The sequence below is a fragment of the Xenopus laevis genome, chromosome 8S (assembly GCF_017654675.1).
Source record: "Xenopus laevis strain J_2021 chromosome 8S, Xenopus_laevis_v10.1, whole genome shotgun sequence".
In the NCBI taxonomy this organism is placed as follows: domain Eukaryota; kingdom Metazoa; phylum Chordata; class Amphibia; order Anura; family Pipidae; genus Xenopus; species Xenopus laevis.
The window spans coordinates 58,481,615-58,493,876 of record NC_054386.1 but is presented as its reverse complement, the minus strand read 5'-3'; the positions used below and the strand labels follow the sequence as shown (position 1 = coordinate 58,493,876).

General features: G+C 39.1%; 1 protein-coding gene across 1 annotated transcript in view; it reads left to right on the top strand.

Moving 5' to 3' along the window:
• chrdl1.S (chordin-like 1 S homeolog) overlaps positions 1-10,537 on the top strand; it is a 34,946-nt gene extending 24,409 nt beyond the window's left edge. The window contains exons 7-9 of the mRNA XM_041574680.1: positions 6,798-6,965; positions 7,076-7,165; positions 10,133-10,537. Of these exons, the coding sequence (XP_041430614.1) occupies positions 6,798-6,965; positions 7,076-7,165; positions 10,133-10,263 (389 nt within the window). The 3' untranslated portion in view covers positions 10,264-10,537. The remainder of the gene's footprint in view (positions 1-6,797; positions 6,966-7,075; positions 7,166-10,132) is intronic.
• Positions 10,538-12,262: the final 1,725 nt, after the last annotated feature.

The window sequence follows — 12,262 nt, the reverse complement described above, 5'->3', positions numbered from 1 at the left end:
TACTGTGCTTGATAAAACATTCCTTTAATATGACTGTCTCTTTATGGAGCTGCCCGCATCTGAGCACCAATTGTGGGAGATCGCTCTTTAGGTAGCAGCAGCAACTCCTTTCACACAGATAGTAGACAGTACACAGGTTTCCAGCTGATCTTTGTATGTGATTTTATTCCACACACCAGTTTACACACAAACATTAAAGTCCATAATCTTTTAGGAGGCAGAAAACAAAATAGTTCCAGCTGTGCTGGTAAAGGAAAATGTATTTTTTCCAAAGGATCCACAGCCCCACTTGGGCAATATAAGTCCAGAAAACAAAATAAACTGTTAACTCACAGTCCTTTGGAGATTCCCTGTGCTTTTCTCCTGGAAGCTGCTCACTCCGCAAGCACTTTAGGGTAGTAGCTGGGTAGCCAGTCCTTGTTACCAGAGAACTTGTCTCCTTGTGGAAAAAACTTGTGCACAGCAAATAAAGTACTTCAGCTCACACACAGATAACCTGCAGTTACAATGGACACTCTTCAACACAGCCCAATAGCTTTCATTTTTCTCTCTCACACTCTCCAGGGCAGAGCTGCCTTAATTGAGCCCCCACCTTTTTACTCCAAGTGAGGCTAATCACTCCCCACTGCTGCTCGGAGCCTCATTTTCACAGCCCTCTGTACTGCTTCATAGAGGATTCTGGGAGGGATATCCTTCCATCTATGATTTTCCCAACCATGCTACAAGACAAAGAATTGTTTCCAAAATAAAATGACGTAGACAGATGGAGGCCTTGTAGATTTTTGTCCTTCTTCATTATTGAAGGGCATCCAACAAAGCAGTAATTTGCAACTTTGATATTGGCCTCCCTGGTGGTGTCCAGACCAGATGAGGGAGGAAAGAAATTGTGACAGCAATTTGGGGGCTTTCCTATTTGCTCTCTAGGTGGCTGCAGAAGCTGAGTTTGTTACATGGTGTGAAGTCTTATTTGTTGTCACATATATTCTTTTCACCTGTGACTGAATGACGGATGTTATTATATATCTGAAGAAGAAAATGTTGAAAATCTAGACAGACAGAACATTGTTTGTTTTTCTGATTAATGTTGCATTTAAAGGGCCATATCTCTGTTATAAAAATCAATAAGTTTGCTTTCTGTAGTATCCAAGCTCTTCGTGTGTAGATTACAATCACAGTATATATGTATTTCCTTACCAGTTATTTCTCAAACTACAGAAATAATCAATTAATTTGTTTTCAATATTATACTTTATTAACTGTAAAATTATTAATAAGGAAAAACTTGTATCTGCTTATTTGCTCTTGCAAATAAACCAGCACCAGGGGTAGCTATGGTACATATTCCCTGTGTAAGGCTACAGTAAAATAAAGATGCACTATTACTCAAACTGATTACTTTACCCCAATATTGCTCCAGAGAGGACCTTAATTGTTAGAGAGTAGTGATGGGCGAATTTGCGGTGAAAAATTCGCGAAACGGCACCGGTGTCCCGTTTTTTACGCCGGCGTCCGATTTTTCGAAAAAAAATTTTTTGACGCTGGGGAATTTTTGCCGCGAATTTTGCCGGGCGTTTTGCGAATTTATTCGCTGGCTGCGAATCGCGCAAATTCGCCACAAATTCGCGCCTGGCGAATAAATTCGCCCATCGCCCATCCATAAATGGATGCAGCGCACAAAGTGGTTCTTGGAACTTAACCATAGAATGTATGAACATCATCCACATAGATGTTCACTTACACAGAACAACAGTGGTTTGGCATATACGCAAAAATATCAACAGTCATTATAGATTCCTGCATAGCATACACAGCATCTACCAAGGTACATTCAGCTTTCAGCCTTTACCCTAAGTGAAGTGCACTCACTCCTACTTCTGGGCAACTAGCACCTGGGATCATAATCCCACTTAACACTCCTCCATGGAGCCTCATCTTATCAGATAAAAGCCTAAAAATATAGGGGCAGATTTCAAATTTTGAAATTCGAATTTTCAAGTTTTTTTTTGAGGAATTCGACTAGTAAATAGTTAAAATTAGATTCGAGTTTTTTTAAAAAAACAAAACAAATTTGATTTTCCCTTTAAGAATTCAAATTAGACTATTCGCCACCTTAAAGGAACAGTTCAGTGTTAAGATAAAAACTAAGTAGATAGGCTGTGCAAAGTAAAAAAAATGTTCTCATATAGTTAGTTAGGCAAAAATGTATGTATAAAGGCTGGAGTGGGTGGATGTCTAACATAATAGCCAGAATCCAACTCCCTGCTTTTCACTCTATAACTCTGAGCTAGTCAGTGACTTGAAGGGGGAACACATGATCGTAACTGTTCAGTGAATTTGGAATTGATCCTCAGCATTCAGCTTGGATTCAAAAGCAACATTTGGCCCCCCCTGAAATCACTGATTGGTTACATTACTAACATAACTAACTATACTAGAATTTTGCACAGCCTATCTCTTTACCCAGTTTTTATTTTTATACTGAACAACTCATTTAAAAATGCCAAATAGCTTTTTAAGCCTATGGGGGACATCCAGGGATCAATTTGGAGTTTATTGCAGCCTTCCTGAAAATTGAGTTTTTTTCTGAGAAAAAACTCAAATCGAATTCGATTTGAGTTTGTGGGTCGATCCCAGGGCCGCCATCAGGGGGGGACAGGGGGGACAAGCGTACCGGGCCCGGGCATGAAGGGGGGCCCGGCAGCGCTGCATTTTTTTGAAGATCCGGGCCCCCCTTACGAGCGCCCGAGCCGTACGTCTTGCCTCTTCAGTGCCGAATGCGGAAGTGCCGAAAAGCCGAAGCCGATGCGACGAAAAGACCCGAAGTCACGGAAAAAGCCGAAGTCCCGAAGTCACGAAGCGCCGAAAAGACCCGAAGTCACGAAAACAGCCGAAGCCGAAGTCCTGAAGCAGCGCAAATACCCGAAGTCACGAAAACAGCCGAAGCCGAAGTCCTGAAGCGGTGAAAAGACCCGAAGTCACGAAAGGAGGCGAAGTTGAAGTACTGAAGCCATGAGTTCAATTCTACTGAACACCAGTTTGTGTTTTTTTTTTTTTTTTAATCCCCTGGCCACCAATGTATTATTTTAATATTCTATAGGCCCCTGCCACCAATCTTTTTTTTAAAACTTTTGTTTTTGGGGCCCCAATTTTTTTTTTAACTCGTAAGGGGCCCCTTGCCACCATTGTTTTTTTTTGGGTTTTTTTTAAAAAAAAAAAATTAATTTTCTTTTTGGTGGCCCCAAATTTTTTTAACTTGTAAGGGGGCCCCTGCCACCAGTTTTTTTTTTTTTTCAAAAAAAAATTATTTTTTTTTTAAATTTTTTTTGGGGCCCCAATTTGTTTTTAACTTGTAAGGGGGCCCCTGCCACCATTTTTTTTTTTTTCTCCAAATTTTTTTTTTGGGGCCCCAATTTGTTTTTAACTTATAAGGGGGCCCCTGCCGCCAATGTTTTTTTTTTTTTTTCAAAAAAAAATTAATTTTTTTTCAAATTTTTTTTTGGGGCCCCAATTTGTTTTTAACTTATAAGGGGGCCCCTGCCGCCAATGTTTTTTTTTTTTTCAAAAAAAAATTAATTTTTTTTCAAATTTTTTTTTGGGGCCCCAATTTGTTTTTAACTTAGAAGGGGGCCCCTGCCACCAATGTTTGTTTATTTTTTAGTTTTTTTTACATTTTTTTTTGTTGGGGCCCCAAGTTTTTTTTAACAGGGGGCCCCTGCCACCAATGTTTTTAAAAAAAAAAAAATTAAATTTTTTTTTTTTGGGGCCCCAATTTTTTTTATAAGGGGGCCCTGACCATCAATAGCTTTTTACAACTTGTGTGGGGGGGGGGTTACTTTTTTAGCGCTGATGTCTGTGTGGTCTTTTAACTGCGATGTGGGCGGGATATGGGGCGGAGCTTGGTCGTCAGTGTGGGCGGGGCCCAGGGGGCCCCAAAAATTTTGTTGTACGGGGCCCCGTGATTTCTAATGGCGGCCCTGGTCGATCCCATTCACCCGAGTTTGAAAATTTTGATTTTCTTGATAGATTTTGATTGGTCGTTTTTATTTGAATTTCAAGATCAAGGTGTCAGGGAGCCGGGAGCTAACTCCAGGGAGGTAGTAGGGATCAAGGAGGAAGCCCTCTTGAGGGAGCAAGGTCGCGGTATCTGAAGGGTTAAGCAGAATCAGTAGTAGTGGTCACAGGCAGGAGTTAACGAGGGCAGGCAGATCAGAATCAAAAGTCCAAAGTCCAGGCAAAGTTCAATAACACAGGCAGGTAACAGGAATCACGGACAGGGAGCAGGAATCAAGGCTGGAAGCAGGAATCAGGGCAGGGAGCAGGAATCAAAGCTGGAGCAGGAATCAAGGCTGGAGCAGGGATCAAGGCTGGAAAACAGGCAGTACAGGAACCCAGGATCAGTAGTGATTTGAATCCTATTCCTGGGCGCCGTCACAGTGTTTTGGGCGCCCTTTTATGACAAGATCGCGGCACCAGGGATGACATCATCATGCAGCAACACTGCAGCCATGTGTTCAGCATGGGCGCCGCCATCTTGGATCTTCACTGTGACCGCCGGGAATGTAAACAGCGCTGTCGGGTACTTCTGGCAGTCCTGACACATGGGAGTTTCATGGGGTATTTTACAAACTCCCAGGAACTATAAATTTGACCCTTGATAAATCTGCCCCCTAGAGTGATCTATGAAAGTGAGATAACCTGTCACTGGCTGGACCTGACCTTGTCTAGGTTCCAAGTGCAAACTCTTCCTACCTGCTCTGGGGGACTGACTCAGCTTTTATATTAGAACACAGTGTCATCTAATGGCTAAACCTGGCATAGTTACGGGTTGTGCTTTAACCCAGGAAATGGAGTCTAGCTCCTACGTAACTAAGGGGCCCTTAAGTGGCCAAACTTTAGGGAAATGCAATATAAATGGGGAATACATTGATCAGTCCCCTACACCTGTATTTAGCTATACTCTTTGTATTGTGTATTCTGCATATTGTCCATCACAAAGCCAATATGTTACACCACCTGTAGAATCTGTAGACAAGGGGGTGTCTACTCAGGGACCTAAACACCACTAATAGAAAAAAGCAATATTGCTCCCCAGAAGTTTTAGTCCACTGCAGAGATTATGAATTATTTCTCCAAAAACAAAAAATAAATAAATAGAAAAAGCACCCGGCTTTTAATTGCTTGCATGCTAGTTGAATTTAGTCACCTGATGCCAGACCTACAGAAGTGTGTGACAGGATGACACTAATCCAGCCTTTTGTCTCTGAGGTCAGTTCTACCTTCTTGGCCCAAGTGCTAAATTGCAATGAGTCTTAACCAATCCTTTGTTCATCCAGAGTCCTTCAGAGCCAAGGCAATATTCACGTAGGAGCAAGAACCTCTTGCCGATGGTAGAAGACATTAAAATCAAGAGCCACACAAGTACATCTATTTTGAAACTAGACTTTCAAATAAGGTATTGTGCATGTGCCCCCATGGTAACTGGTACCTTCACACATAACTGATAAAAAAAAAATCAGAAAAGCAGGATTACCACTGTAATAATTACCATGCTGGCCACATCGCATCCGCCCCCCCCTGCACTCGGCCATTCGCAAAGGATGATGCATATGTGCAGCCATGCTCAAAATAGGGCTATTTACATATTAATAATAATTAGTCCACTATTTGGAATTCATGGGTGTCATGTAATAAAAGTCACAACTTTACACCAGGTTAAACCAAGCTACCAATCCAGGGTCTGGCCACATGAGCAGATTCTGGGAGATTAGTCGCCCCAGTGACAAATCTTTTCGGGGCAACAATCTCCCGAACTGCCTTCCCCCTGCCCTTCGCCGGCTAAAATGAAAATCGCCTGGGGGGCCCGAAGTTTCCTTGTGAGGCATCTAAATGTTTGCTTTGTGTTGCTAGAGCTGGTGCAGTCTTAGTGACTTTGATTACATTGCTTCACATAAGTCTAATCAGAAAGAAATCGATGGGGGAAAAATGTAATCAAAACCCAGTTTTGTTTGGCAGTTAAACAAAATACAAAACTGGATTGTCATGTCCTCCTTGACGGATGACACAGAAAAGAGTAATAGAATAGAAACAAATTATGACAAATGTACAATGAATTTAAAAGATAACTGACATATAATACTTATTTATATAAGAACTGACTGTGGAGCTCCACAGCAGGACATTTTTGGAAATGTGGAAATATCAATGTCCTTTTCCTCCTTTTCCTCTTACTGCAGCACTCATTGCTTTGGGATATATTTCACAGTATCTACTATTTGGTCTTGTGCAAATCCTTCCTATATAGTCTACATTAAGGATGCACCCAAACCACTATTTTGGATTTGGCCGAACCCCCGAATCCTTCGGGAAAGATTTGGCCGAACACCGAACCGAATCCTAATTTGCATATGCAAATTAGGGGTGGGAAGGGGAAAAATCTTTTACTTCCTTGTTTTGTGACAAAAAGTCACGCGATTTCCCTCCATGCCCCTCATTTGCATATGCAAATTAGGATTTGGATTCGGTTCGGCTGGGCAGAAGGATTTGGCTGAATCCAAATCCTGATGAAAATGGTAGAATCCTGACCGAATGCCGAACCTAATTCTGGATCCGTGCATCCGTAGAAAAAATCAGAGAAAAAATTCTCTCTATCCAGATTTTGCAGCAACTGTAGACAAAATAAAAGTACTGTGGCTTTCATGGCATTTTATGATTGAAATATGTCTATAAAAGTTGACTGTAGCTAAACAGTGGTTTTCCAAAATCCTACAATCTAACTTTGCCATTGTGTGTTGTTGCAGAGGAAATTTTTGACCCTCATTCTGGGGACAGAGATTCCTTGTGTAGTGAAGAAACCATCCCAGTATATGAAGCTGTATTACTGGAGGAAGGAGAAACTGTCAGGAAAATTGCTGTAGTGACAGATGACCCCCCCATATCAGACATCCATGTGTGGATCATTCAGAAAGGTAACAGGAGCTTTCAGTCTGTTCTTAGTGTGTGTGGGAGCAGTGGAACTGATGGAAATCCAACTCTCGTGCTGCTTTGTCTTAACACAATCAACTCTTGTTCTTGGTAGGTATTCTGCGCCAGTTTTACACAGAAAAAATGCCCACAGAAGAATTTAAAGAGCAGCAGGAATTCAAACAAATAACAAGGACAACACCAAGTAATTTTGCATGAGTCTTCAAAAGCCTAAAACCACAGGCTTTTATATAGATTTTTATATTACTAGTAAAATTTCTCTTGTTTAAGAACTTTTACTGCTTTCTGCTTGCATGCATATTTAATAATTATATTTAGTGTTATAATTTTCAGCAGATATTTTTGTTTCCAAACAAGGATCAGTGATTATAGAAAGCAAGGATAATAGTCTGTTACTACTGGTTGCGAACTTTCCTGGTGGTGGGACAACTTTTTTTAGGGCTGTGACCCCTCTTGTTGGCCTGTTTTCCTTTGTAAAGACACTATTATGATTTGCAAAATTAGTTGCAATGCCATAAAAATTGTAGATAATTCACTTGAAGCAATTTAGAAGTAATTTCTAGGCAGATCATAAGGTTTTATGAGGAGAAAAGTACTAGTTTGTATAGGAGTGCATTTCATAATCTGCTCTGATCTAAACTGTCTGTAAATCTGTTCCACTATACCCCATAGCTCTCTAAACTATGCGACCCATTTGTATTTACAGATGAAAACATATTAACCAGTGAGAATTCTACTTATAAGTATCCCATCAGTCATCTGGCTGTTATCTAACATTTAGGGGCATATTTATCAAGGGTCAAAGTAAATTTTCGATGTAAAAAAAATTGAAATTCGAAGTAATTTCTTGGATACTTCGACCATCGAATAGGATACTACGAATTCGACTTAGAATTCAATTTGAAGTGAAATCGTTCAACTATTCAATCATTCGATAATCGAAGTACTGTCTCTTTAAAAAAACGTAGATTTCAATATTTCACCAAATTAAACTTGCCAAAGTGCTATGTTAGCCTATGGGGACCTTCTAGAGCATTTTTCTAAGTTTTTGGAATTCGAAGTAAAATCTTTCGATCGATCGCTGAAATCCTTCAAATCGGTTTTACTTCGAACGCAGGATACCCAAATTCGCTGAAAAAAACTTCGACTTCGATATTCGAACTCGAAGTATTTCAATTCAATGGTTGAATTTCGAAGTATTTTTAACTTCGAAATTCGACCCTTGATAAATCTGCCCCTTAAAGAGAACTGTGCACAATGAATATAACTTTCCTTATCTTTAAAGATGAACTATCGCAAAATGAAAATTTAATATTAGTTCCAGCACACTGAAACTTTCTAAATACAATCAATTAAAGATGATGTACCGTTTCTGAAATAATCAAGTTTATCTTCACTATTCCTCTCTAGCTTCTGTTTCTCCTCATTCTTTTTTCATTCAGGAGTTTGATGTCAGATGAATGATTCAATATATCTTATAGGGGGCTCTGTTTGACTAGAACATGTATTAGAGCTCACTTTATTAAAATCACCAGAAATCCTGTCTCTCTACATGCAAAGTTTGTGCAAAAGGCAGTTATTTTGTTAGATTTTGTTTGTACTGGAATCAGTTGCTTGAGTGAGCTCTAATACATTTGCTAGGAAAGGAAGCCCCCCTATAAGATATATTGGATCGTTCATCTGACACCCAACTGCTGTATGAAGACAGAATGAAGACAACAGATGCTGATAGAGGAATAGTGAATATGAACTTGATTATTTCAGAAATGATGCAGAATATTTAATTGACTGTAGTTAGAAAGTTTCTTATTTCAATGAGAAAACTAATACTGTATTAAATTTTCATTTTCCCGATAGTTCCCCTTTGAAAAAACACTTGATGGTCATAATGAACTAGGGTGCTTCATACAGTTTAACAAATAGTCCAAAATGCTTCCCCGTATATCAAGTTACATAGCCCATTATGCAACCATACATCTTCATATCCTGCATAATAATCCTTATCAATTGCCCCATAAACATCAATGCCACCAAAAAGGTGTTGTACAACAATGCCCTCTGTATGCTATAATAATGTGTGTACACTGTAATGAGCAGCCCTGTCCTTACCATCTGCCACACAGTCAAAGACTGAAAACCAGCACCCTTATTTCAAAGTGCAGAACAGTGTGCAAAACTGCAGAAACATGGTGGTTTGATCCCATTTTTGCACTTTGCACCCTGCCCTGCACTTCATAAATAACCCCTATGGTGTTTCTATACCTTATACTAGTGCAATGGCCCTCCTTAAACCCCAATAGGTTACGCCACCGCCAGCTTTCTTCATTCCTTACTCTGATGGGCCCATTAGATTGGCAGGGAGGTTCGATTTGTAGCATTTTTCTCCAGAGGCAGTCAGGCTAGTTACCATAGTATAGGGTCCATAAAGTCCTAAGGTGACTTGTCCACAGGGAAGCATAAGGCTGTTAAGAAGAGATCCTCACAAGGTGTTTTTGGGCATGCAGACCAAACTGCTTACTGTAATTTTAGTTGGAACTGCTGACAAGGCTGTGCTATGATTTTCCAATACAGTCAAGAAAGTCCAGCTATAAAAAATTAATTAAAGGGGTGGTTCACCTTTAAGTTAACGTTAAGTATGTTATAGAATGGCTAATTCTAAGCAACTTTTCAATTGCTCTTTATTTTTTATTAAGAGTTTTTGAATAATTTGCCTTCTTCTGCTTACTCTTTCCAGCTTTCAAATGGAGGTCACTGACCCCATCTAAAAAACAAATGCTCTGTAATCATACAGATTTTTGTGACTTCTACTCTTTATTGCTCATCTTTATTTTCAAGACCCGTCCTATTCATATACCAGTTTCTTATTCATATCATTGCATGGTTGCTATGTTAATTAGGACCCTAGCAAAAATGAGCAGCAGAACAAACAATTAAATATTGCAAAAACCACAATAAAAAATGAAAACCAATTGCAAAATTATCTCATTTTTTACATTATATTAAAAGGTACACAACTGCTTTAATGGTTCATCATAAAATGTGTATTTTTCTGGGAAAAGTAAAGCTGTAAAGCATTAAACATGTCAAATGACAGAAGCTTATGTAGTTTGATATAAGAAGCTTCACTGACAGTTTTTACTTTTTTTTTAAGGTCAGTGGAAAATCTTCAGTGAAGGGGAAGCACAAATAAGCCACATGTGTGAAACACGAGTTTGTGGGACAGAACTGGAAGACTTGGTGAAGGTTCTGTATATAGACAAGAGTGAAAAGAGACATTGTTAAAAGCAGAACTCAGAAGGGGATTAAAATCCAGCAGCTGCCTAAAGACAGTGAATTTGTAGCTGGACTGCAGGCTGATTCTGTTGCAGAACCCAGAATGTCGGGACTGTTACACATGATGTGTTGCAGAAAGTAAATGGCAAATCCGAGTGTATAGAAGCATTTAAGTGCATCATCTATGCCTTAGAGGGCTGGCATCCAATCTGAAAAAAACACATTTATTTTTGTTCAATGAAATGTTTATGTGGATTAATGCAATACACATAAAGCAGTAGGAGACAACATATAAGTGTGTGAATCAATGTATTTCTGCAGACCTTGGCATGCATGCTATTTTATCACTGGTTAATATCTTGGGTGCTGCTTTCACAACACAGGGATCTCAATACTTTAAGTCTGTTAGGGAATCACCTAAACATTAATTAATCCCAATAGGATTGTTTTGCTTCCAATATGGATTATTTATATATTAGTTGGGATCAAGTACAAGGTAGTGTTTTATTACATTGAAAAAGGTAATCATTTTTAAAAATGTTAATTATATTATTATGAGAAGGCCTTCCTATATATCGGAGCTTTCTGAGTAACGGGTTTCCAGATAATGGATCCCATACCTGTATTATTATCTTGGCTGTGAGTGTCATTTTGTTAGTAAATATTGCATTGCCAGTGTATTATGCCTTGTCTTTGAAGAATTCTAAGTAATATACTTTATTATGATATGTTGGCAGAAAAACACTGTGCATCAGGTGAGTAAAGGTTTTACTCTTCGACAATATACTCATAACAGTGGTGAACAAAGGATCAGCTTTGCATAAAATACAATTCAGCCTGGCACAGGTTAAGTACTAAAGGCAAAGGTTGGGTTGGTTCCTTTTTGTTTTTGCACTTCTGTTAAATCATACCAGCGTTACAGTAAAAGATCCTATAATTTGTGGCCCTCCAGCTGTTGTTGAACTACCTCTATCAGTATCACAAAATCAGGATGCATGGAGATATAGGCCGTCAGTTTCTGTGTGTCTAATATATAACCATTAAGCAAGAGAAGGGAAAAGGAACATTAGGGTAATATGTTGGCTCAAATGTACATAATGAACTTTTATCAAATTTCTTCTCTGGCACATATTTATCAGATCCAAAAAGCCTCAGTGCCATAATGAATATTTGAGAGCCAATTATCTTCCCATACAGCATTATTTATGGGTCAGCATCTCATGCCATATAAGCTTGCTAACAAGATGAAAGTAAAAACATCCAGACCAGAACAACGACATGATATTTGTGATATTTTCACTCTTTATTAAAATGTTGAGTTTTTGCATCATAGATAGATATTTGGTATACTTTCCTCTTCTTTCTATTGTCAAATGAACAGATTAGCCATAACTGGCAAGAAGCAGTAGAATATAGTTGGTTCCACAACCAGTCTAGAGGATGAGGCTGACTATTACTCTTCTAATATCAACTCTTTGTTTCAGGTTGTTATGTACTCCATATAAATGGGCATAGTCAGATTTAGAAGAGTATGAGGTTCTAAAACAATGGTCATGGTTTATTTTCAGTGCAAAGCTACCTGTCCTTTTGCAGTGCAGCCCTGCAGCAGATTGGTTACCTTCAGTTGTCTGCAACACAAGACAGCATTATGAAGGCATATAAAGGGTAGTGAAATGGGAGTGCAGGTTTAATAACATTGTGCATCTAGTCTGGTGAGCCGTTTTGCTCTACTTTTTCAGCAACACTTCCTTCCTAATTTCTGACTGATGCTCAGATGACATAATTTTATATCTGGAGTAACAGGATAGATTGTAAGTAAAGTTGTTGGCAGTCAGATTAAGGTGGTTAGTGGGCAACAAGCAGTTGTGATTAAGATGCAGCAGGAGCTTTCCCCTACAGTTAGTTGCATCTACACTATTTTAGGATTTGGACAAATCCCAAATCCTTTGTGAAAGATTCAGCCGAATACTGAATTGAATCCAAAGTCTAATTTGCATATGTAAATTAG